General features: G+C 48.0%; 1 protein-coding gene and 1 pseudogene across 1 annotated transcript in view; one reads left to right on the forward strand and one right to left on the reverse strand.

Annotated features, from left to right (window-relative positions):
• PPP1R16B (protein phosphatase 1 regulatory subunit 16B) overlaps positions 1 to 27,275 on the forward strand; it is a 90,474-nt gene that overhangs the window by 12,272 nt on the left and 50,927 nt on the right. Inside the window, exon 2 of the mRNA XM_037044058.1 lies at positions 15,599 to 15,949. Coding sequence (XP_036899953.1) covers positions 15,700 to 15,949 — 250 coding nt within the window. The 5' untranslated portion in view covers positions 15,599 to 15,699. The remainder of the gene's footprint in view (positions 1 to 15,598; positions 15,950 to 27,275) is intronic.
• LOC118985972 (E3 ubiquitin-protein ligase TRIM4-like) lies at positions 850 to 9,278 on the reverse strand (annotated as a pseudogene).

Raw genomic sequence — 27,275 nt, forward strand, 5'->3', positions numbered from 1 at the left:
GGTGGGCATTTTGGACAGTTTATACCTTGGGACTATTATAAATAGTGCTATTCAATGCTTGTAAATGCTTTGGTAAGTGTATATAGAAATTTCTGCTGGGCCTACTCCTAGGAATGAAATTGCCGGGTTATAGGGTGTGTGCATGTTCAGTTTTAGAAGATATTGCTGAGAAGTTCTAAAAGTGGTTGTATCCATTTATATTCCCAGTATGTTAGAATTCTTGCCCACAGTTGCTATTTTCTGCCTTAAAACAATTTCTTTTGGCCATTTCTGTGGCTATATAGTCTTGCCCTGTGATCTTAACATATGTTCCCAGCATCTCCAGGTGATTCCAATGTGCAGCCAAGTTTGAGAACCTCTTTCATACCAGGTTTTGAAAAAAAACAAAACACCAAACACCTGTTAATGGAACTGGATAAAGAGATGTTACAATGACCAGTGACTCCCTTTGATTTCTGTACCCACGTTTTTTTAAAAAAAAGATTTTATTTATTTATTTTTAGAAAGAGGGGAAGGGAGGGAGAAAGAGGGGTAGAGAAACATCGATGTGCGAGAGACACATCCATCAGTTGCCTCTCACACGCCCCCTACTGGGGACCTGGCCCACAACCCAGGCAGGTGCCCCAACTGGAATCGAACCAGCAACCTTTCCGCTGTCAGACTGGTACTCAATCCACTGAGCCACTCCAGCCAAGGCTATACCCAGACACTTTTATTTTCAGTGGAACTGATCTGTCTAATCATCTAGTGGAGGATCCTTTTGCTAGTGGAAGGATACGTCTCCTTCCAGGAGACATGCGGCATGTATCAAACCTGAGAGCCTGCCCCCCATCGTTGTTCCTCGGTGCTTTACGTGGGGCAAACGCTCCCATCAGGACTGATCTGGGAGCTGGAACGAGGCCATGGCAGGGCTTCAATTTCTTCTTCTGATTTAAGACCTGAAAGAGAAGGGAGGGCGTGAGAAGTGTCCTGTATATAAGGGCATATACAGTCTCTTATAACTAGTAGATAGGTGCTGTCAGATGACAAGGTCTGTTTTTTGTGACTAGAATTTGAGATTTGGTGTTGTATATCTGCTCCCGAAAGCTTGCCCAATACCTTGCACTTTTAAGGTGCTAAAATAATGTCACTATTAGAACTATGTAACTGTCCCTAGTGAAAAGCGCAACTCACATAGTGCAGAGGAAAGTGTTGGTGGGGATTTAGCTGGTGTGATCAATAGCTTTTGTTCTCAGCCTGACAGTGGCCAGAGGGGAGAGGGGAGGGAATTTCAGGGGAAAAGGGGGAAGGGTTTGCAGGAACAATTGTAAAGGACACATGAACAATGATGGGGGGAGGGGTGGAAACAGGGGAGGGAGGGAGGGGGGGCTGGGGTGTTCGGCTGGGGTGGGGGGAAAAGGCAGACAACTGTACTTGAACAGCAACAAAAAAGTTAAAAAATAGTTTTTGTTCTCTTCGTAGTTTCTATGCTATGGCTGATATTTCCTATTTGTTCATTTATTACAAGCATATTTTCTTTTACACCCTTGAGCAACATTATAAATAGCAACTTTATCAGTCTTCTCTGTTAACGCCAGCATCTGGGTCCTCGGGTTAGATCTCTATTGATTGCCTTTCTTTTTGAGTTTGGGCCACATGCTCCTGTTTATATTTAAAATTTTTTTCTAGTAATTTTGTATTGCATCCTGAATATTATAAATGAGACCTGAAGAGACTCTTGATTCTATTATATTTCTCGAAACAGTAACAATTTTTTTAAGGCAGTGAACTTAAGCTCTAAACTCAGTTTCCCTTGAGTGGGAGATAGCCGAAATCTTTCTTTAGTTCTTCAGCCTCAGTTGGGTTGCTCAGAGCATGCCCTCTGCATGCATCATTCGGGGAGATCTGGGCAGGATTTACACTCGGAATTTGGGGCTACTGTGGGGTGCCCCTTTTCTGGAATGTCTCTCCTTCCTTTCCAGCGGCAGTTACCTGAACTCTGCCCTCTAAATCCTCAGAGTGAAGATTTCTATCCAGATTGTAGCCACCAGGTACAACTCGACTTTGGGTCAGAAGCTGTGAAAATACAGACATCAGCTATGGCCATTTCTTTCTTCCAGTGTTGACTCCCCTCGGGCTGCTGTGTGCTTGTTATCAAACAAATCTAGTGCCTTTCAATAGGTTGCCCGTGTGTGTGCGTGTAGGGTTTATAACAGGCACGTGTCAGAGGGGCGATCCCACAAGAGCTACTCTGCCATGACTAAACGCAGAACCTTTTCCGGTCGGTAGTTTTGCTCGTTAAGGAGACCTCAGAGCCACCCGTCCCCATTTTATTGCTTAGCACACAGTAGGTGGCAGTAAATATGTACTGACTGACTGAATGTGGCTTTCAATTAAAAATGAAAGGGGAGAAAATGTCCTGAAACTCGTTCATTGGTAGCATCAGTCAGGTATAAAATAGAGAGGGTGTTCAGTGAGTTGCTGGAGAAAATGCTGAGTGGGATCATTGAAAGAACGTTAGGACCCCAAATGTCTGAGTATAGAGCAAAGTGGATAACAAGGCGCACCTGAGATTTCAACATGAGGAGATCAACTCGGCTGTGATGGTTCCGGCACTCTTACGGGATTGAAATTTGGGTTTACAGAGAATTTACCAGGCTCAATGGAAATAAAGCTTGTCAAAGGGGAAGCAGAGGTATGCTTGGCTTTCTGAACATCCCAGAGGAGCCGAGGGGAGGGAATCAAAGTGAAGGAACTGTGGCTGGAGATCAAAGAGGGGAGGAACCGAAGCAGCGGAGAGGCAGTCTCCTGCAGCTTGCTGGTCTCTGCTGCGTGGTGACCTGGAAGGTCACAGACCCAGTACTCAGAGACTTCAAAGACTGCGTATTGGATGGAAACTTCACACCCAAATGCAGAGCATCTGGGGACTTCCCAGTTTAGTCTACTGACTGGTTTCACCACCAGAGAGTAGAGGACAGAGGACCGTTGCTGTTATGAATCTGGTTTGGGAACTGCTGGGTGGAATAGAGAAACGAAAAAGTGCTCACCACGAAAGGGGGGACTGGGGATAAGGGGGCTGAGCCCACAGGGATTTGGAAGGCAGATTTCATGAAATTCAGGGTGAGGCACAGACATTTGCTGCTAAGCCCCCAAAGGCGATGGCAGCTCTAATAGTAAGGGAAGTGATGGCTTGACTCAGTTATCCTCACTCTGTGTAGATTTCCTTGATTCTCCTTCTAGGACGACTCTCCTTGCTCTCAGCCAAGCTTCTGTTGGGCCACCTTCCCTTCCTGGCATTTTTTTGGGGGGGTTATTTTCAAGCAGGGAAGCAATTCAAAATACTTAACCATCACTCCATAGGCACAGACCAATCAGAAGAGAGGCTGGCCACCAACAACGGGAAAGTCAGTCCAGCTTACACATTCCTTAACCTCTGTGAACATCAGCTTTCTCCTCTTTGAAATGGAGACAGTGCCTGCGTTGCAGAGCTGGTGCAATGATTTCAAGAGACATCGCATGTGAAGAGCTGGACATGCGGGAGGTGTGTTGAACACAGGAGCTGCCTTCTCTATCTCTGGGTTCGTTTCAGTTACACGCTTTATAGGTTCTAGCATGCTTGTCTTTCGCTTCATTAAGCACATGTTTTACTCTATACTGACTTCAACAAGTATTTGTTCTATTACAAGTTGGTCTGTCTGGCTTCTTAGTTGAAATGTCCTCTTATCTCCCTGATCATAAATACTGTAGATTTTCTGAAATCTTCTTGCATTTCACGAGGAAGATCTTTTTAAAGCACTTAAAATAAAAAGAGTTGTTCCTAGTGCCTTCTTCTCCTTCTCCTCTTATGTACGTAGACTTTGGAATTAGGCAGACCTGGGTTCAAATCCCAGCTCCATCACTTACCTTCTGTGCAGTTAATTGATGCCCATTTGCTACATTGCTCTAATTCTTCCCCTCCTCATTCTTTCTTCCTCTGGTATAGGACTTTCTCTTTTGAGTCCAGCTCTGTGCTTTTCATTGTCCCTTGTTCCTTTGGAATTATTTTAAGAACCTCAGTGAACAAACAATAGGAAAAGGTTTTTCAGATTCCCATCCCCGCTACTTTCTAAATGTCCAAGAACACCCTGGCTAAAGGGAAGAAGATAACTTGCTAGGGATGTCTTTGGGGTTTCCGAAGTGAAGGGAAGGATCTTGGCAGGAAGCAGCCCACGGTCCCCTTCCGCCCTCACGCTGGTAGTGGTGTGCGGCCAACATGCTCAGAAAGGATGAGACAGCCATCCCTGGCTGGTAGGGGTGCCTTTGCCCCTCCCGCCTCAGGAATGGACTCTGTCTAGTTGCCAGCAGAATGCTTATCTCCCTACCCTCTAAGGACAGAGGTGGCAGTCAGCAGCACGGGTGGCCTTCCCTTGTTTGAGTTGGCCCCAGCACAGGATGCCAGCTTCCTAGAACCTGCAGGGGGTGGGGTACAGTTCTTCATTCTACCCCCTAATGCAAGATATTGGAGAAATTCCTGTTGCAAGAGAACCTAAGATATTCTTGATTCTCCTCTGCCATCGAGGTCATGGTGATCTGGGGTTGGTGGGCTGACATACTGGGATTTGAGGGGCCCTTCCACTCACTCTGATAACTTTCTAGACGTTTGTGTTTAAGACGGGAGGATTTTGAACAATGGAGTGAAGGGGAGTACAGAAAACCCAGGTTTAGGTAAGCATGATGTAGAACAGGGTTGCATGCCCAGTGTGCAAGAAGCTACTTCGTACTCTTTTATCTGTGGCAGGCATTACTAATCAATCAACACTCATGCCTTCTGTTATCACACATGGCCTCATAACCCCCGGCCTCACGGTGCTCCAAGCAGCCGCTACAACCTAAGAGCTGGCACAACAGAGCAAAGTCTGACTGAGGATGTCATGCTGAGAGAGGGAGACAGAGAGAGGCCACTCCAGCCTTAGCCAGTGCGAGTGGCTGTCCCCTGCTTAATAACTGTGTAACCCAAGAGGGCATCCTGTGGTCACAGGTGGCCCCCTTTGGAAAATGATCCCTCCAGCTGCAGAGGGAGCATTTGTCTCCCTGCAAAAGGAGGGGGTGGACCACCCGCCCCCAAGCCCAGAGCAACAGCATGTGTAATCCGACTCCCGTTTCCCGGTGCTCGGCTATTACATAAGCTTCTTTAGAGGAGGACTGGCGGGTTGGTTCAGCGCCCTCACTGTGACTGACTAATGTATTCGCAGACATCATTTCAGCTTCGCGTGCGCCCCATCCTCAGCGCCTCCGTTCTGTCCCCCGCAGCCTCCCCCCACACTGGCATTCTCACCCACAGGCGTGTGGGCCTCTCGGTGGCTTCGGGTTCATGGGAAGAAGCTCCATGTGGAACACTGGTGTGCTCATGGACTTTCCTTCACCCGTTCACGCTGTGGCTCCCTTTGAAGGTTTCTTGGAGCTGAGCCTGAGAAAGCTGTCTCACCTTCTTCACAGGCAGACAAATCCAAGACGTCATCCATCAGTATCTACTTGCAGTGGTCCTGACAAGCTGCCGAGCCTGGTGGGCACCGAGCGCTGGGCTGCAGGTGTGCATGATAGAGTGCTTGCTGCTGATACATACTGATGATCTGTACGCCAGGCCTGCGTTGGGGCTCCCTGGGCCAGTCTCACCTACACCCCTACCCGGACCTTGTCTCTCAGCAGTCTCATCAGTGGCCGTGGGGTTCTTGGTGGTGGGGACTCCAGCAGAATGTCAAGGCTGGGCTTCGTTGAACTGTCAACATTAGCCAGTTTTTCCTCATGCCAAACGCTGTGTCTTCCTTTTGTCTGTCCACAATCCCAGCTCTGCTCTCCAGAGACTTGGAACAAAGTTAATTCTTTCCCTCCTGGCTTTTGTGAAGGCCTGGTCCTATATTCCCAATATGGTCCAGTCAGTTCAGAGAGAGGCCAACTGGGCTATTGTCTGATGCTGGGCATAATTCTTCCCCTGACAGAGCTCAGGATATATTGGTCACTCGATCACTCTTTGTTCTTGGTAAACTTAGGGTTTTTAAGTCTTGCCTCCCTCTCCCGAGCCCCCACCCTCAAGTTTTGCCAAATTGGGTCATAGTAAATGGCCTTCAGGGGACAGGGACAGGTCCGGGCCAAGGCTAGGCCCTGTTACAGTTCCATATGAAGGCGCACAGCAGGGCGCGGTGGCTTTAAGAAGCAGACCCCCCGGGAACCATGTGTCACACAGATTTAAAATCAGATGGTCTGCCTAGGATGCTTGTGCCCAAAGTCTAGAAGGTTCATCCCGGCAGGGGTTGGACAGCCAGTCCACCAAATCCCGTGAGAATGGTGTAGGGGGAGACAAGGCTAAGTTCTAAGTCAGATATTTGGAGCAGCTGGGGCCCTAGAAACCTCTTTGCTCATGAGTAAAGCACCTTTATACTGGGGGGTGGGAGGGACGCTGTTATTCATTCAAATAAGTGTGTCGTGGGAGGGCGGAGGTGAGCATCCTTTAGGAGAGAGAGTGGGTCCCACGTGAGATCCTGGGGGGAGGGGAAGTGGTGGGGGGGGTGGGGGGAAGCCAGGGCTGTGTTTTGTTTTCCTTTTCCCCTTGTGCTCAATGCAACAGGAAGCTCAGGGAGAAAGCGGTCGCTGCCTCCCTCTCGGCCGCTGCCAGTATTGTGTGAAGAAGAATAGCTTAAGAACAAGAAAAAAAATCTTTTTTTTGGATCACTGATGACTCATTTTTTTACACTTTTTGTACCTCCCAAATTTTCTACAAGAAGTACACAACTTTTATACCGAGAGAAACAATCATTATTTTAAAAATAACCATCCAGTAACGTTCACAATCCTCTCGAGCACGTGCAATCGAGAGTAGAAAGATGAAGTGAGAAAAACACGTAGCTAGAATAAAAACATGTAAGAAAATAAGAAACAAAGAGGATGCCGACCCAGAATCTGCCTTCAGTGAATGCTTACAAATAAATACGGAGTAGAGAAAAGTGTGGGCTGTCATCTCAGAGAGATACGAGTCTGACCCCAGCCCTCCCAGTTGCCGGCTAATCAGTGATGAATGAATTACCCTACAGGTGTGTGTTCTCGTTTGTAAAAATGGGACTCGACTTTCCATCTCACCGAGCTGTTACAGGAGTCGAATGAAAGCCGTGTGTGAAGGGGCTAGCACAGTGTATCCACTTACATGCTTTTCAGCATCTTCCATCTATTAACGAACTTGTATATACAGTAAGTAAATCTGATGAGTGGAGAGCTTAACGAATGCCTGAAGGCTGAGACCTGGACCGGTGAAAGTGTAACGGCAGGGGCAGAGTAAGGGAAGACGGCTCAGTGTTCTGACCCACCAAGTGAGGGAGAGCGGTGCTTACTGGAAAGAGGAATTACCAGGCTGGATTGAGTTCGGAGTCTATAAATGTGTCAAGTGTCAGAAAAATATGAGATGAGTGTACACCGTGAGGCGTTCATGCCATGTGCCTGTTGCACAAGTGAGGCTACTTCAGCCTGCGAGTCACCAAAAGGCTACTAAAACGACCGGCTACAAACAGGGAGCAATAATTGCAGACAACGGGAAGCCTGGGATTGGGGAAATCCCACAGTTGGACGGTGCCGACAAAGACCCCATTTCTTCCTCCTCTCCATGGTCACGTTACTCTCCCCAGTTCCCATAGGACTGCGAACAGCAGAAAGGGGGCTGTGCCTTCCCAAATACCTCTTTTTAGAAGCTCCAAAAACTCTCCCCAGAAAGTTTCCCCACCCTGGAAAATTCCCATCCTATCGTTGGCCAGGGTTACCTCACGCGGGACTGCGTCTCCTGAAGCACAGGGAGGGCACACACCAGCCAGCTCAGTGAGAAAGAACCAGGAGAGAAGCAGAGAAGGGGGGGGGGGGGGGGGGGGGGGGCAAGTGGTTCCTGGAAGGGCGACTCGGGGGCCCGCCATATCTCTGAGTGCACAGGACGTGCAGGGAGTCTGAATGGATGGTGCTGACGGGGTCCCAAGGATCCGTGTGTGTGGAGTGAAGGAGGAGGGCCAAGAAATGGATGTCCCTGGGCTGGGACCCAGGTAGGGACTCTTGGGCGGGGGAAGAAGAGCCTCATTTCCTACCAGTCACTTCTGGGATCCCTAAAGATGCAAACGGGCCCGACCCCCCCAAAAAAGGCTAGAGACGTAAGACAGAAGATGAGAAAAAGTTGTAGGTGCTCTGTGGAAGGAGATGCCTACATCCTCACGATCTACAGGGAACACTCCCACCAGGCGAAGAGCTGGCTCTGGCCTGGGGGCACTTACGGGGTGCTTGTTAGGGGCCCTTAGCCAGTGGAGCTCCAACACATAGCCCAGATGCCCACCTTGGGGGCATTTCTGAACTACCAACAATCCCCACGAGGTCCTCCGGACACACCCCCGCAGCAATTCCCAGGCCGTTTGGGTTCTCACTTCCCTGGAGTGAAAACTGCTCCCCCACCCACTGCAACACAGGGTGAGTGAGTGTTGACATCTAAATGTGTGGTCTGCCAAGGCTTCCTCCCCCCAGTAAAGTAGTTCCATGCTGTAGAAAATGATGGCCGAGAACTGGCTGGTGCTCTGTTTTTCACGTCCCTTCCTTCCGGGGAGAAGACAAGTTTGGGATGAGCTGTGTCTTCAGCCAAACTGATAGCCACTTGGAATCGTGGCAGCCTCTCCTTCATCACTGGTGTGCGAAGCACAGAACTTCAAGTCCAAAGTGCTTTTGGATTCTGAAGTAACTCCAGGAGGGAGCTCTGGCCCTTCTCCCCAACCTCTAAGATGAGCTTCATCAAGGAAGTGATTATTTGATGGAGCCTTAATGTGTTCTCAGTCCGTTTCTTCTTTGTCTCTTCTTGGCTCAACCTCTGACGATTCAAACAGTTGCTCTTGTTCAGTCGCCAGGAAGCGGCGCGGCTTTGCAAACTGCACTGAGTCCCAGTCGCTGGTTCTTCGTCTTGTTCTCCCACTCCACAGTGTGCTGCGTGTCCATGTCCTGTAAAAGCCCGGCTTCCTTCATCTTGGCCATCAGACGATGTTGAGTCTGAAGTCTTTCCTGGTAGCTCTCCAAGGCCTGGGTGATGGCACCATGGTGTGGGTCTGGTATTCCTGGGGCTCCCTACACACCAGGCACACGGTCTACTGGCTGTCCTTGTGGAAGAGCTGCAGCGGGTCCCAGTGGCGGCTGCACCAGCTGGACACATGGGGGACAACGGGGGACTGTCCCCCACACCCGCTGGGGGACATGGGGCCCCGGTGAGACTCTGTGTCTTCTCTGTCACTGAGGCTGGGGTCCAGCTGGGTTTCCATGCGTGACTACCCAGGTCTGGACACCTGGCATAACGGGATGTGGGCTGCTCAGGGGGAAAAAAAACTTAACATTTTCTTTTAGCAGTGTAAACTTTGAGACACTGTCTGACTCATACTTGAAAGCCTCCTTCATTTGGATTCACCTTCCTTCGTGTTATTTTTCTCAAGGCACTAGGCTTGAGTCCAAGGATGTGTCAATCAGCCCCTCCGCTGGGACTGGGGAGTTGTGGGGCCTGGGCCCTCTTCTCCTGTCTCTGGAGGCGGGGCCTGGTTTTGGCTTCCCCACCCTTCCTCAAGGCTGGCCCTCAGCTTGGGCCTGCAGCTCCCTACAGGGGGAAGTGGAGGCGTCTGGTAGTGTGCCGCAGCAAGAGGCCACTCATTTGGCTACAGCCCATAGTTCCTTCTGGGGTCCCCATTCCTGCATTCTGAAAAATGGCATTGGTGTTTATTAGGGGGCTTTTGGCGACAAGTAACAAAATTCAATCCAGCTGGTTTAAATGATAAAGGGTATTTTGTCGGCTTGGATAGCTGAAGTCCAGAGGCCCCTACGTTAAAGGACCCTCTTTCTCTCCTCTGACTCCCAAGTATTGGTGTCATCTAAAGGTTGGCTTCTTGCGTGGCTGGCGCCAAGTTCACGTCCAGCAGCAATGGGGTGCATGCTTCAGGTTTACTGGCAGTGGGAAGAAAAAGCTTCTGATTTGGCCAGTTTAGGTCATGTGCCTGTCCCCAGCCAATCACTGTGCATGAACTTAGGCCCTTGCTGACAGCCTCTGCAAGGGGAGTGATAATGGAACTACAAGGGCCGCCACCAAACTGTCTTTCAAAGAACCTGTGCCTATATTCCTCTTCTAGTTTTCTCAGAGCCCTAGTCATTCCCCAAACAATACTCTTGTCTTAGTCTTCTTTTCATTCTGTAGTGCATCCTGCCCAACCCCCCTCCACCAGCCCCCAAGCCCCCAAGCCCCAGCACCTTCTTTGCCCTCTGCTCTGAGGCTCAGCTTTCTGGAACGCAGCCCTGATTACTGAGGATGTTCATTGACTAAGTTTTTCCCCCTGGAGGCAGTGAGGGTTATTGGATGCAGCAAGAGGAATCAAGTTCAGACTGTGTCCTATAGCAAGAGGCGTTGAATCAAGGCTCACCCAACAACCTGTTCCTGCCTCACTGAGAGTCAAGTGCCTTGACCTTGGATTTCCTGCTGCCCACCGGCAGGCTATTTCGGTTCCTCCAGCCAGACCTCACACAGCCATTTGTCGGAAAACTTAAGTACCATACCCTATTCCACCTCGCTTCTGATTTCTCTTATGTCACACACACTTCCTGGATAACCCCCTACCTATCTGACCTCTGCAGGCCTGCCCCCCCCCACACCTGTCTGGCCAGCCCTGCCACTCCACTGACTTGTGGCCCCACACGCCCAGTTCTCTGCAGGACAGTCCATCTGGATATTCCCACAACACACTAGGCTTCAGGTCTCCATGAGCTGGTTTTCCTCCAAATGAGGTCTTTGGGGATCTCCTTTAAGTGTGGATGGTGCCGTTGCTCTCCCCAGTCCTGGCCGCTTGGGCTGTGTCCCCGTCACCATTCACGGCTATCTCTGGAAGTATAAGACACATGTGCACCGGTTTCAGGAGAAAGCTAGTCCCCAGCCCTTTGGAGCCAGGGCTTCTGTGGGCTATCCCAGCACCCAGGCCAGCGCCCTGTCTTGGGAGCTGCCCAGCTGCTGTGTTAGCAGCTGGGTGGCAATTCTTTAATTAGACCAAGCAGGGTTTTCTCGGCCGGGGGTGGGAGGAGGTGTGTGGGTCTATTGGGGGAAACTAGGTCACCTGAAAACCAGTAGTCAAGAGGGAGCTGTCCTGGAGCCCCAGCTCCAGGGAACCCAGAGGGGTGAGGTGGGAGGGGCTGGCAGGGAGAGCAAAGTCGGAGAAAATGTGCTCTGGCCCCTTTTATTGGCTCTTGGGAGGCATTGTCCTCACTTGTCTCCAGGGGGCTGGGCAACTGCCCTTAATTCCTCCACCCCAAGCAAACTGCTCGAGCCATGGAGGTCAGTCACTGCAGGGAGTGCCTTCGGTCTGCCTGGGGGTTGCCACCGTGGAGCCCGTGGGGTGCGCACTGCACTGGGGGTCAGGCCCAGGGTTCAAGGTACTGCTCAGTCTCTGTGTCCTCGGAGCATGTCATCCACTCCCTTGTTCCTCGTTTTGTCATCCGTCCAATGGGCAGGGACTGTGTCTGCCTTTGACCTTGCTGCAAACCCAGCCCTCAGCACAGTCCCGCCTAATAACTGTTTGTCAGATGAAATAACGACCCCATCAAGCACTTCTCTTACAAGATGGCCACCCCGGAAGGTCAGCGGCCAGGTGGCTTTTCCAGTTGTCAATCACATATAATATTTGCCAACACTCACTACCATCATTATTTAATTTTTCTTTGTTACCTTCTTGCTAGCTTTCCATCAAAGTAGATTTTTATTCAAAACAGAAATTTTATATAAGCTCCCTTAAAAAACAGTAACTGAAAGCAAATTCACGGCAAACACAATGTGATTACATTCTGTCCTGGACCACAAGCACCCTGCCGAATTGCTTGTTGGTCAGCTCCGGAGCCCGGAGTCTGTTCTCGGGGTGCACACAACGGCCCCCCTGTACCTCGATCCTCTTCTGCACTGGTGGTGGGGGCAGCTCACAGACTATCTTTGCTTCCAGACTATCTTTGCTTCCTAGTGCAGACTGGACCTGTGGATATTTGGGGACTTCCGCCCAAGACAGGGCTTGTGAACTCAAATGACCGCAGGAGCTAGTGACTGGTGTTATCTAGTGAAGGAGGTCACGTGGGAGTCACAGGGGACAGTGGGGTCTACAGTGAATTAGAGGGTATGTGCCCGTATGAAGGGGACAGGCCCACTCCACTCCTGCTCACTGTGGCCTTAGCCCAGCTTGGGCAAGTACTGAGATGTTCTAGGAAAAGCTGAACATTCAATTTTGATGATAAGGTCTCCAAGTTTTATTTTTTTTAAGATTTTATTCATTTATCTTTAGAGGGGAAGGGAAGGAGAGAGGGAGAGAAATACCAAAGTATGGTTGCCTCTCATGCATCCCCTGCTGGGAACTGGCCAGCAACCCAGGCATGTGCCCTGACTGGGAATCGAACCGCAATCATCTGGTTTGCAGGCCCGCGCTCAATCCACTGAGCTACACCAGCCAGGGCAAGATCTCCAAGTTTTAGATGCAAGCAATGGATTATAATTTTGTAAAATATGATGTGGACCATGTTGTGGACTGCAGGGGGCTTTCTGCCTGGGTCTGGCCCATAGCCACAAGCTGCTCACCACTGCCCCCCGAGACTTCTGTTCCCTTTGGACGGGGCAGCTCCATCCTCTTCAAGCCATGTTTGTGTGTGCTGTTTCCAGAACTCCTTCTGTGAAGGTCAGCCCCTCTTCGTGCCCTTGAACATGGCCAAGCTCCGTCTCAGCCCAGGTCTCTACCTCTCCCCTGGTGAACTCCTTTCTACTCATCCTTTAGGATTACCAGTTGTCCTTTACTCTGGAGGACCTTTCCTGATAACCCCAGGCAGACTGGTCTTTTCGTTTTTCTAGCTGTGTGATGTTGGATAAGTTACTTAATCTCTCTGTGCCTCACTTTCCTTATCCATGAAAAGGGGGTGATAATAGTACCTACCTCATAGCTTGTCAGGAGGACTAAATGAGTTTATAGGTAGGTAGACAGACAGACAGAGTGGGATTTCCTAGAGGGCAGAGCTGGTCCGTAATCCTTCTGAATCAGGGCTTGTCACAGAGCAGGTCTTCGTTGAATGTTTGATTACTTGAGAAAGAGCAAAAAGCAAGCAGGTGGCTCACCAGCTCCCAGGGAGGTCTGACCATCGGAATGATACAGTGTGGTTATGAAGTCAACTCTTCTGAACTTCTTTTGAAACAGCAACCAAAAGATCTATCTAAATGGCTAAAATAAAAGCCAGGGACAACACCAAGTGCTGGCAGAGAACTGGATCACTCATATGTTGCTGGTGGGAAGGAAAAATGGTACAGCCACTCTGGAAAAGAGCCTGGCAGTTTCTTACAAAACTAGACACCTAATTACCCTACAAGCTGACACTTGTACTCCTGAGCATGTACTCCAGAGAAGTGAAAACTTTGGTTCACACAAAAAATCTGTGCATGAAGGTAATAACCCCAAACTAGAAACCGCCCTGATGTTCTTCAGTGCGTGAATGGGTAAACGACACGGGGCAGGTCCATAAAATGATACACTGCTCAGCTATAAAAGAGCTGCAGACTCCTGATACAGGCAATGATTGGAGGAATCTTAAGGGCATTGTGCCGGGTTGAAAAAACCCAATCCCCAAAGGTTACCTCCTGCTTGGTCATATTTACATAACATTTTTGAAATGACAGAATTCTAGAGATGGGTGACAGATTTGTGACTCTGTCACGGGCAAGGACAGGAGTGTGTGGCGGAAGGGGTGAGGGATGCTTGTGTGACGGAACCGCTGGTATCTGGGCTGTAAGGTGGAATTCCACAGGTGGTGGAACCTACCTGTGGGATGCAATTGCGTAGAACTAAATGCACACGTGCCCAGCTTGAGTAGCTGTCACACTAGGGGGACCCGAATACGGCGGACAGTGCGCATCCATGTCAGGTTCCTGGTTGTTCTATTACACTGTCGCCTTGCGACGCGCTACCTCTGGGCCAGATAGGATAAAGGGTACACGGCATCTCTCTGTGTTACTTGTTATACTGCATGTGAATCTACGATGATCTCAAAAATAAAAGTATGATTCATTAATTGAAAAAGCATGGTAAGGTAGTCAAAAGAAAACAAAACGAAGGGCAATGAAAGTCAGTTAGCTGTTTCCTGCTGAGCCTTGCCATTGGCTCGTGTTTACCCTTGAGGTCAGGTCCTCAGATCCCCTGGACCTTTGCCCTGAGAGGATGGCCAAGCCAGCCCCTTCCCCACGCTGCCTGTCCACCCTCCAGTCTCGGAGCTGGGACAGACCTGAAGAACATTCTGGCCCAGCCTGAGCACCCAAGGGTCCAGGCTGAGGCTGAGCAGGCAGCACCCCTCACCCGCCCACCCCGCAGCCGCCTGCGGGCAATGAGACAGGAAAACCAGGAGATGACAATCACTTCCTAAAGCACAGGGCCGTCCCGATCCCCTTTGAGACAACGGAAATTTCCACATCGTGCAAGTGTAGACCTCTGCCGGGCTTTCTCCGTCACCCACCAGTCCACCAGCCTTGCCTGTGGGTGCCCAGGTGACTGCGTTTACAGGTCCCTGCTCTTCCTCCTCCAAGCTGGTTTCTCTCTGCTGCTCCACGAGGTGTATAACATTTGTGGTCAGCTCTTTTCATTCCTTGGACATTTGATAAGTTCTGGGAGGTGTATATAACATTTTATAGATGGGAAAACTGGCTTGGAGGGGTTCAAGTTGTCTTAAGACCCTTTCTCTCTTTGTCTGAGAGCCCATGGGGTCTGAAGACAGGGACCAGTGGGCTTCAGACTCTGAAAATTTGTTGTCCAGGAATCAAGGAGAGCAAGAGGTGTGACTTAGAAAATTTTGTTTTTAAAGATCAGTCAGAGGAACACTTCAGCTAAGATTTTCTAGGTCTCAGTAATTTAGTAATTATCAAATTCTTTGGTCTTAGACCACCTTTATACCCTTAAAATTAAGAATCCCGGAAAGCTCTCGTTTCTTTGGATTACATCTGTTGTCATTTACCATATTACAAATTAGTACTGAGAAATTAAAAATACAGTACTAATTCCTTTAAAAATAACAATAAACCCCTTGCCCTGCCTGGCGTGGGTCAGTGGATTGAGTGCAGGTCTGTGAACCGAAAGGTGGATGGTTTGATTCTGGGTCAGGGCACATGCCTGGGTTGTGGCCGGCCAGGTCCCCAGTTGGGGAGCGTGCGAAAGGCAACTGTTGCCTGTGTCTCTCACGCATGGATGTTCCTCTCCTTCTCTTTCTCCCTCTCTCTAAAAACAAATAAATAAAGTCTAAAGAAATAACCCCAGCAAACCCCTTATATGTTATAACAATGTAACAACTTTGTATGTTACAACAATATAACCACAGTAAATGGTATGAGAGATGTTAGCTTATACAACATTGGTGATCATATAGCAATCTACAAGTGTATCAAATAGCCATCTTAAATTTACACAATCCACACGTCAATTATATCTTAATAAAGAGAAAAGGCAAACAAGAAAAAAAAGTGTTTCGAACGTGGGCGAGGTGATAGAATCCATCCGAGTTCTGAGGCTGACAAGCACGTGCACCTGTGTCTCTCTCCCTGCCACAGGCCCCATCATGAGGCCCCAGCCCCGCCGGAGCCCTCACGCTCCCCGGGCCCCGGGCGCACCGTGCTAGCCCCCATCCGGGGCGTGGGGAGGCGCGGTGGCCATGGCCAGCCACGTGGACCTGCTGACGGAGCTGCAGCTGCTGGAGAAGGTGCCCACGCTGGAGCGGCTGCGGGCCGCGCAGAAGCGCCGGGCGCAGCAGCTGAAGAAGTGGGCGCAGTATGAGCAGGACCTGCAGCACCGCAAGCGCAAGCACGAGCGGAAGCGCAGCACTGGTGGGCGGAGGAAGAAGGTGACCTTTGAGGCCAGCGTGGCGCTGCTGGAGGCCTCCCTGCGGAACGACGCGGAGGAAGGTAAGTTACTCCGATTCTGTGCAGCAGATGTGTGGGCTGGGGATGGGGGTTCGGGCCAGCTCCTGAGTTTGTCAGCCTCACCCGTCTTGGGAAGGCTCCACATTTATCTTGCACTTTTTTGGGGGGTGCAAGGAGGAACAAGAACCTCAGTGTTTGGCCAATGAACATCATCATAATTTTCCTTCCCTGACACAAATATTTACTGACAACCTACTTCTTGCACGTTAATATTCTAGATATCTGGTGAACAGATTGGACCAGTCTCTCTCCTCCAAGAGCTCAGGGCTCATAGGATCTTGCATTCCTTAGGCCCTTCCTCTGGGCCAGGACACCAGCCAGGTTCTGCATGCAGGTCCCTGCCCTGTAGCCTTTGCTGCAGGGGGAAACGGTGTTGGGGGTGGTTAACTGCACAGGCTCTGAGGTTAGACCATGCGGGTCTAAAATGGACTTCGTCAAGTATTCCCCGTGTGACCCTGGTGGCAGACAAGTCCCTTTGCTTCCTGTACCTCAGTTTCCTCCTCTGTAAAATGTAGATAGTAATTGTAGCCACCTAAAGGGCTTGCTGTAAACATTAACTTAGGTCATGCCCGGGAAACTTTTGAATAGAATGTTAATATAATATATAATAATAAAATAAGACAATAATCATGTAGCAGTTATGTAATATAAAGTCATAGATAATATACACATATTATGAATTTATAAATTACTGTAATACATTTATCGATTTGTATAAAATAATCATATTTATGTTTTTAAAGTCTGGAAACAAGAATATACACAACATTGTCTAGGACGTTTTCACATGACAAAGTGGATAAACAAATACATATAAACACATACACACTCATATTATCTGTTTCTACAATTAGTGGATACCCTGTACTGGTTGTATTGTATTTAATTATATTATTATTGTGGGTGACATGATCCAGACATCACAATACCCAAGAGGCAGGTATGAAACACCCATTTTACAGATGCCGAAATCGAGACCCAGAGAGGTTCAGAACCTTGACCAAGATGGCAGAGCAGAACCTCTCAGGATTCAAGCTCTTGTCACTGGCTGCATGGTCTTGTAGGATCCATGATTTGGCCAAAGCCTTCTTCTGTGAGCATGCCCTCAGGGGTCCCACCTGGTCAAGGTGCAGCCGAGATGTCTGCGGGTGTCCTGTGTTCATCCTCGGCAGCCTGTGACCCCTCTCCATACACAAATCCTCTCCGGCTATCCCCGGGGGGGGCCCACCCATGTTTCCTGGGTCCCTCTGGGCTCCTGCCTCTGCACACCCTGCAGATGTTGGGCGCTAAGGCCATCAATGGAAGGACCGAGGCGTGGTGGCACTTACTGCACTAGACTCTAGTACGATAGTGACTCGAGGGTGTTGGGTTCTGTGCCCGCTGCTCCTCAGGTTCTAGACCCCTCTGAGAAGCACAGTTCCATTTCTGGCTACAGAGTCTCTGGGGAATGAGCAGAGAGGCATTGCTGGGAGCGCTCAGAGGAGAGCCTGGGGTGAGTCACCCCCTCGGGAGAGGCACGACGTCCCAGGCTCAGGGGACACGACCCCTCGAGGCTTCTTCCCACGTGTCATTTGCCAGGTGACGTGGCAGGCCCAGCCCACTCAGTGGGAGGCACAGCATGATGTCTAATTTTTGTCGTGGGCGATATAGTTCATCAGCTCCCCTTTCGTCTTTCACTCCCTGCTTCCTTGACAAAGTCCTGTTTCCCCCTCCCCGAAGGGGCTTTGCAGAGGCTCTGGAGCTGGCTGTGGGCTTCAGGGGGGGCTCCGGTCAGAAAGAGCACCCAGCACAGGCCCCTCAGGCCTATGGGTGCCTGGAGCACTGCCTTCAGCTCTCTGGCTCCGGTTTCTTACTCTGAAAAGTGGGGGGTGTGAACCTTGCCTTCAAGGGCAGGTGTCAAAAATTAGACAAGATTCTGGATGGGACTGCTCTTTGGAAAGTAACCCCGAACCCTGCACCAGCACGGAGACCATTTTAACACAGTCTTGTCTTTTCTTTTTTCTTTTCCTTCCTTCCTTCCTTCCTTCCTTCCTTCCTTCCTTCCTTCCTTCCTTCCTTCCTTCCTTCCTTCCTTCCTTCCCTCTCTTCCTTCCTTCCTTCCTTCCTTCCTTCCTTCCTTCCTTCCTTCCTTCCTTCCTTCCTTCCNAGGAGACCATTTTAACACAGTCTTGTCTTTTCTTTTTTCTTTTACTTCCTTCCTTCCTTCCTTCCTTCCTCCCTCCCTTCCTCTCTCTCTCTCTCTCTCTCTTTCTTTCTCTCTCCCTCCCTCCCTGTTTTTAAAGAACCCAAATATACACGAACATTCTCGTAAAAAATCAAACACAAATGTACAGAGTAAAAATTTCTCCCCCCCTCCCTGCTGTCCTTTCTTCCATCATTAGTGCTGCTGTCTGTCTGAGGTGTTTCCTCCCGGCGTTTTCCTCATTTACCTGTGTATCTGTGGGCTTGGAGAAACAGAGCTGGTTGGGATTTTTCATTTTTGTGTTTATGTAGGTGATGACATCCTGGATACATTGTTCCACAACTTCCTTTTTTTCACCCAACAAGATGCCCCCAAGGCACTTTCCTGCCAGTGTCCCTCCAATGGGATACTATTGCTCTGTGTTAACTTCCACACAGTGTTCCATGGTGTGGATTCACCAGGATTTTCGAATTGGTTCCTTACTGACAGGCATGCAAGTGTTTCGCTGCTTTTGCTTTTGCCAAAGTGAATGTTCTGTGCACACCTGCAAATGTTTATCTAGGACAGATGGCAAAAATCGAGGCGCTGGATCCGAGGGCATGTGCATTAAATTTGAATGAGGAAAGTGCTGGGCCCCACAGGCTGGTCCCCTGGCTCTGGGGGAAGCTGAGAGAGGGTGGAGGGCCAGAGTGCTGTGCACCGTGGTGGGCTGTGGGGTGGGTGGAAGGTGCCCCGGAGGGCCACAGGGGCCTGAGTGTTGGGGGAGGGAAGTGAAGCTGCCATCTGTCAGCATGCAGACTCTCCCGGTTTTGCTCAGCTTTCTGCTAGCATGACGGAGCCTGCTGCTCCCGGCTGGCCAGGATGGCTTCTGTGAGCTCGGGGAGCTGGTGTTGGGGAGGCTGCTGGGGTGTTAGCTCACAGTGGGATGGCAACGTGGGGTGGCAGCTCCCCCGAGCTCACAGCAGTGAGTCAACCTCCTCCACCTGCCAGGGCGATGGGAGCAGTTCCAGAGAGAGGCAGCGCTGGGGAACTCATGGAGATTTCTCCTCGGACCCCTCGTTGCCCTCAGGCTGAGGTCGGGCACCACGCACGACCCTCCTGGGCCTGGGACCTGCCCGAGCCCCACCCTCCTGTTCCCACTGCCCACTTTTTAAAAAATGGCCTTATTGAGGTTTAATACACACATCATAAACTGTGCCTTTTTAAAGTGTATCATTCAATAATTTTCAGTAAATTGACAGAATTGTACATCTGTCACCACCCTGCAGTTTTAGAACATTTCATCCTTCCAGAGAGAAACTTTGTGCCCATTTGTAGTCACTCCTGGTCCCACCCCCGCCCCCAGGCAACCGCCCATCTATTCTCAGCTTCTATTTATTTGCTTTTCGGACCTTTCCTTACACAGACTCATACAATATGTGATCTTCCATGATGGCTCCTTCATTTGGAATAATGTTTTCAAGGTGGCCCTGGGGTGTGGCGTGTGGCAGGAAGGATGGCATTCGTCTGTGTTGTCCTGTAGTGTCCCGATGTGCGGACAGACCACCTTTCCTTTATCCAGCCAGCTGGTGATGGGCATTTCGACGATTTCCATGATGGGTTATTATGATGAGCAGTGCTGCTAAGAGCACGCATGTGCACGTCTTTGTGTGGACGTATGTTTTCATGTCTCTTGGGAATCACCTAGGAATGAATGGCCTTGCTGGGTCATACGGGAAATGTATTTTTAACTTTTTCAAAAACTGCCAAACTGTTTCCAAAAATGGCCGCATCCTTTTACCTCCTCAAACCCTGTTTTACGGCTTCTCATCCCAGAGGCCATGTCGCTTGCTGAGACCTCGCAGGTCTCAGACCCAGAGTTTGAAGGTAGATCAATTGTCTCTGAAAGCAGATCGGGCGCCCAGGCTTCTAACAACCAGGTGGTCCTGGCACCTCCCGCATTTGTGTTTCCCTAGAAAATAAGAGAACCACTCACTTGTGGTTCTGATCTGTGTGTCTTTGGGCCTTATGGCCCCTGCCGACTTCTTGGGTCCTTGGTATCGGGAGTCCCTGGATAAGCTTGTCATCCTCCAGCCAAAACTTCTCCTTAGGGCCACCTGGGCCCAGCCTCCCTGGAAATGACTGAACATTTGTTAACGTGTCAGGGCTTCTGTTCTCTCAGAATCTGTAGGGTTTTCTTTATGGAAACTCTATCACATCCGAAAGTTTGAGCGATTCCTCTGTAGCCTAAATTTAGCTTTTCAACTGTTATTCTCATGGTAAAGGTTTTCAAAGTCTTTTTTTTTTAAAGCAGTGGAAACTTTTCTTTAAATGAAAGATTATGCAGGAACCCGATATGTAAAGCAGATGAAAGAGCTATTCTGGTTGGGGCAGGAACCTCATCCACCCCCACGCCTGTCCCACACCACCCCCACACATGTCTCCCGCACCCCTGGGTGCCTCAGCTCTGCAAGGCACCCTGAAACCATTGACTCATCTGAAGGAAACACTGCGACTTTCACTTCTGATAATTTTGGAAGGGGAAGTTTCTTTTCTCCTAATTATAAAAATAATGCATCCTTGTTGTAGAAAATCTTAAAAGTGCGAGGGAAAAAAAAAGAAACGTAAAGAAGAAAATAAAATCACACATACCTCACACCAAACAGCAACCGCTGATAATATTTCGGTAATGTTTTATCAGTCAGTATCCTGATAGAAAACAAATGCCGTTCTCCCATGAGGCAATTTGAGGAAAGTTTAATAAAAAGGAAATTTGCAGCGTGTAGGGCAACTGTACTCAATTTTTTTGGTCTCGGGGCTCCTTTATACTTTTAAAAACTGAGAACCCCAAAGAGCCTTTGTTTCATTGGTTTCTGCCTATTGATATTGACCATATTAAACATTAAAAATGGAGAAATTAAAATAAGTATGAGTTACTTTCAAAAACATAACATCAGATCTATTATCTGTGGTACCAGTTATCTGTCTCTGCCTAGCAGCAGATGAGATTCATATTTAATGGCTTAAAATGATAAACTTATCCCACACAATTTCTGCAGGTCAAGAATCGAGGGGCTGCTTCGGGGGCCTCTCAGAGGGCGCAGTCCCCTGAAGGTTTAGCTGGGGCTGGAGGAACTACTTCCAAGGTGGTTCACTCACATGGCTCTGGGCAGACGGCCTCTCAGGGGCTTGCCACGCGCGTCTCACCAGAGGGCTGCTTGAGCTTCCTCTCAACATGGCAGCCGGCTTCCTTCCATGCGAGTGAGCCCCACTCATGAACCAGGAGGAAGCCACATGCCTCCTACCTCCCAGCCTTGGAAGTCACGTACCACCCCCTCTGCCACGCTGTATTCCCACTCCGGAAACAGGAGTTAGGCTCCGCCTCCCGAAGGGAGGAGAACGTGCAAACATTGTCTGAAACCACCACACAAGTTAACCTGAAAGGCGACGTTCTTCAAAACAACAGCAACAAAAAATTACGAAGAGAGTAGTCTTGTTTTATATTTTTGCAAATCTTTTAAAGGTCTGGCTTAGAAGACAGCTGGATTCTCTTAGTTGAATTCTCTTAGCTTCTGCTTTTCAATATGTTGCGATATGTTATTTTGGTTGAAGTAGAGGAAGAAAATCTTACCTCACACAGATACGTAACTAGAAAAGAGAGGAAATATTTTAATTGCCTTTCCAGATCATTGTGGATATTCTTTGATGCCGAAATCAAACTCAAGAGAAAGTAGTTTCTTGAAGTTTAATTGCAATGTGGGATCTGACACCATATCAATTTTTAGCTTTTCTTATTGTTATGCTAAAATCCATTGGTCTGTCTCGGCTTTTGAGTAGCTGTTTTGTCCACACATACTTTTTTAAAATAGAGATAACATTTTGAAATGTTAGATAAAGATAACATTTCGAAATGTTATCTTTCAAAAGATAACATTTGAAATTTCGAACCAATGTTAGAAAACATAGGTTCACTTTTTTCGTGAATGTGATAGCGAACGTGTGAGTGACAAAAATAAAGGCAAACAAGTCCACATATCAGATAAGGAGTTAAAGTCCACAATATATAAAGAACGCTTACAAATCCAATTAAAAATGGACATTTTTCCCCCAAAGAAGATGTACAAATGGCCAACGGGTACATGCAACAATGCTCAGCATCACTAATGATCAGGGAAATGCAAATGAAAACCACAATGAGATGTCACCTCACGCTGTTAGGATGGCTGTCATTGAAAAGATAAGCGATGACAAGTGTTGGTGAGGCTGTGGAGAAAAGGGGACCCTAGTGCCCTGTTGGTGGGAATGTAAATTGGTGTAGCCACTGTGAGGAAACAGTATGGAGGTCCCTCAAAAAATTAAAACTAGAACTACCATGCGACCCAGCAATATGCTACATACTTTGGGGTGTTTATCCAAAAGAAATGAAATCACTACTTTATAGAGATATCTGCACCCCCAGGTTAATTGCAAAAAATATATAATGACTGGTATCCACTATTATGGTATTATATAGGGTATCAGAGTATTTTTTACTGCCCTAAAAATCCTCTGTGTTCTGCCTGCTCATCTTCGCCCCTTCCTCCGACTCCCGTCAGACACTGATCTTTCTACTGTGTCCAGAGCTTTGCCTTTTCCAGAATGTCATTTGGTTGGAGTCATACAGGATGTAGCCTTTTCAAACTGGCCTCTCTCACTTAGTCATACACACTTAAAGTTCTTCCATGTCTTTTCATGGCTTTCTAGCTCATGGCTTTTAAGAGACACTAAATAATATCCCATTGTCTGGATATATCACTGTTTATCCATTCACCTACTGAAAGACACCCTGGTTGCTTCTAAGGAGCAAATTATTCACCTTTGGCAATTTTGAATAAAGCTGCTATAAACATCCCGTGGCAGGATTTTGCGTGGACATAAGTTTTCCGCTCTTTGAATAAATGCCAAGGAGTGGGATTGCTGGATCCTATGGTAAAAGTGTGTTCAGTCTGATAAGAAGCCACCAAACTATTTTCCCAAGTGGCGGCACCATTTTGCATTTCTACCAACAACGGACAAGAGTCCCTGTTGCTCCACGTCCTCACCAGCAAGAATTTGGTGGTGCTGGTGTTATGTATTTTGGTTATTCTCATGGGTGCGTTGCTTTAATTTGCAATTCCCTGGTGACATACCACGTGAAGCATGTGTTCATATGCTTGTTTGCCATCTGTGTATCTTCCCAGGTCTGACTTTTTTCCCTGTGCACATAAAGCAGGGAAAATGGTACAGATCACTGGTACAGTCAGGTGCCCCTGGCCTGGCTGTGCTAAACCCACAGTGGTTTTCTCCACCGTTGCTTTTGCACCATGATTACAAATGTCAACACGATGAAAAAAGGCAAGTAACATCTTAGTGTTATTATAAAAATAGTTTTGACCTCCCGCATGCCCTGAAAGAGTTTTGGGGTCCCCTGGGAGAACCATGGGTTTACAGGAACCAATGTGGAATGGTGCAGCACCCTGGGGCTAGCAAAACTGGGTGCTGTTAGCATCCCCACACCTGAAGGGGCCGTGGTAACACACCTGAGGGGAGGGCAACCTGCTAGGCCCTGAGGTTGGCACCGTAGAGACAGGGCTGCTCCTAGCGGGAGCAGTGTCTTTTTCTAGTTATCTTTCAGTCTTCTTACCATGCCCCCCCTTACCAAACCTAAGCAGAAAGTGGCATTTGCTTTCTTACAAGGCAGCCTTTGGTGTAGTCCCAGGGGCTGGGCTTCCCCAGACATGAAGAAGGGTAGATTTGGAGGGACAGATGGGGCGTACCCAACCCAGTTGTCTTCAACCATTTGTGTCTGCACACAAACATAGAGTGAGTGGATGTATAATTTAAAAAGAACTCTTTGCCCTGACATGCACTTCTCAATTCAGTAAAATTAGGCATCTACTCTATGCTTTGATGACCCTAAATGGTATAAATAAGGTCTGGCGTGGGAGGCCATGTGTAGGGTGTGGATTTTCAGGCTGTTTCCAATTTTGCTACTATAAATTATGCCATGGTGATTATCGTTGCAGGAAAGTATTTGGTCCCCACTTTGTTTGCTTACTCAGGGCAGATTCTCAGAGGTCCAGTGGATTTAGAGATTTAAACATCTCCAAGCTCATCTGGTCACCAGAAAGGTTGGGCCAGACTGTAGTCCCACCAGCAGTGAGTGCCAGGCCTGCTTCGCCACTGCCTTCCTCATCCTCACGACAGTGACACTGAAAACATATCTTTGCTCACACGGTTGACATGCGGAAAATAGTCCTGGTGTCTTAATTTGCCTACTGTTGAGAAGTTCAAGGTTGAATACCTACCTCTTCCTGAGCTTACTGTTCATTTTTTTCTTTCTCTGAGTTGTCTTTTGTTTTTTTTGGCCCATTTTCACTAGTGGGTTTCTTTTTCTTATTCATTTTAATGACTATGTGTGTTTATGGGTGGAAGAGGAGTTTGGAGAGCAGGAGGGAAAGGGGAAGGAGGAGAATGAAGAAGATGCCAACCCTGTGTTGTCATGTATGGTACAAATAGTTTCTGCAGTGTGTGTGCGTGCGTGTGTTTTCCCTCTAAACTGGAGATCAGAAAACTACGGCTGGAAGGTCAATTGTTCGCACCATCTGTTTTTGTAAATGGAGTTTTATTGGAGCACGGCCATTGGAGCACAACCGTATTGTCTGTGGTTGCTTTCACACTATAGCAGCACATGGGCAGTTGCAACAGAGACCATCACACCTGCAAAGAGGAAAGTATTTCATCTCTGGCCGGTTACGGAAAGTTTGCTGACCCTTGGTCTGTGTGTTTCTTCTCTTCTAGCTACGTATATTCACCTCCATGTTCTTCTAGATTTTTGTGGTTTTATTTCAATAAATTAAATATGTAATCCTTTAAAAAAATCTCATTTTAGTATAAAGTAGTGTATTAAATATCTCTCTTTTTCCACCAAAGAGGTATCAATTGTCCCAGCATCTTTTTCTTCCCCTCGACTTCGCAATGCCTCTTTCATACCCTAGAGCCTCGTCTGCGAAGAGGGAGCTCTTTCCAAGCTGTTTATTCCGTTCCAACAATCTGTCTTTGTGCCAGGTACATACTATTTTGATCCTTGTAGCTTTACACTGTGGCTTAGCATCAGATAGGAAAAGTCCTTTCTTATATTGCTTTTCTCTTACAAAATGTTCTTGGTTATATTTTTAGCTGTTCACATAATATTTAAGATCTTTTGGTCAGATTTTGCCTCCAAATCACAAAAATCCTTTCCTCCAAAGTTGATGAGCAGTGCGCGTGGGTACAGGGGTTCAGTTTTACAAGGTGGAAAATGTTCTGAGTGTGGTTGGTGGTGAAGGTCGCTTAACATGGTGACTGTATTTAAGACCACCGAACAATGAAAAATGATCGAGATGGTATGTATTTTGCTATGTGTCTTTTACTGTAATGAAACATAATTTAAGAAAACCAAGAAAACCCCAAATTTAGCTGGGGACTGGAGTGAGGGAAGAACAGGACGTTTCTCTCTGATGAGGATAGCGTTTCCGTTTGAGACGACGAAGAGGTTCTGGAGTGGATGGTGGTGAGGGTTGTGTACCTGTCATTGTGCTTAACGCCACTGAGTCGTATACTGGGAATGGTTAAAATGCTAACTTTTATGTTCCCTATAGTTTACCGTAATATAAACATTTAATTTTGCAAATGGGTGTCTTTGTCATAATGAGTTTTCTAAGTAGGCGAATGCTGCCTGTCTCTACTGGTGCTCTTTCAGGTCTTTCAGGAAAGCTATAGGTTTTTTAGTTTTTGTTTCATTTTGCTTTTCTTTACCGTTATAAATCTTGTTTATTTCTTGAAAGGAGGGTTTTTAAGTTTTTATACTTTTATTCTGTAGCAAGGCCTTTTACTGAATTCTCCTTAGTCTCAGTTTTCCCCGAGGTTCCTTTGGGGTTTTCCGTGTAGAAAATAACATTGTTTGCAGATGGTAAGGGTGTCTGTTCATCCCAGGGTCTCACCGAGTCTGTCATGCCCTCAGCCTGTCCTCACATCTCTTCTTTCCAGGCTGAACTACTCAGTTCCTCCTGCTGACGTTTTGAGATGCGACTTTGAGACTGGTGAACTTGCTCTGCTGTGTCTCTACCTTTCCCAGAGTTCGATCTGGCCCACCTTACGGTGAACAGAACTGCCACTTTCCTCCTCCTGGCTGGGGTTTGTCCATTAGTGTGGCCCAAGTTTCTGCAGGTTTGGGGGGCAGCCACTATTGACTCATTGGGGGGATCATAGGAAACTAAAGCCTCCAAGTCGGTTTCCCCTTAGTAAGGTTACATCTTCCCCATCCTGTCCTTATGCAACTGATGTTTTAAAAACGATTTGTTGGGATACATTGTCCATACTAACAATGGGAAGGCTGGTTGCATTTTGCCGTGTCGAGCACACCTGTAACCAGCATTCCCTCAGGTGAAGAAATAGAACGTCTCCAGCACACCCAGATGCCTTCCCGGACACACGGTGATTTTCAGTGCTGAGGTCGAGGCCATAAATTTATCTCGTTGAGTGTTGAGACCATTATCCACCGGCTCAAATAACTTTGGATTCTTGAATGATAAATTAAGACTTCTGTATTACCAGCAACAGAAATCCAACTCAAGCTAATTAAACATATGTACATATAGGGGGCTTCCAAAAAAAGGTTTCTGAGTAGATGACTGTCAGCAACATAAAGTGTATATCCTATCCTTTCAGTAACCCCATAGGAGTAATGTCTATTCCCAACAGTGTCCCAAATTAGTCAACTCCCAGAATTGAATCTCTTTAGCTAAGGTTGGCTATAAAGCTGCCTCTGAGCCAATCACAGTGGCTAGAGCAGGGATGCAATACTGTGATTGGTCTGATCTGAGTCGTACGCCAGAATCACTCCCTCCTAAAACACATAGACTGGCACGTGGAGATATGTCCTGCCTACTTACCCGAAGGACAATTAGGATGCTGTTACTAGAATGAGGGAAGATGGATGCCAGCCAGGGGCCATAAATTAATGTCTACCTAAAATGAAATGTTAATCAGCAATTTAACTGTACAGGAGCACGTCAGAGAGATTGCGGATTTGGTTCCAAAACACCATAATAAAGTGAGTCACTAGAAGTTTTTGGTTTTTCACTGCAA

This window comes from Sturnira hondurensis, unplaced genomic scaffold, assembly GCF_014824575.4.
Source record: "Sturnira hondurensis isolate 20B ecotype Veracruz unplaced genomic scaffold, ASM1482457v3 Scaffold0004136, whole genome shotgun sequence".
Lineage (NCBI taxonomy): Eukaryota > Metazoa > Chordata > Mammalia > Chiroptera > Phyllostomidae > Sturnira > Sturnira hondurensis.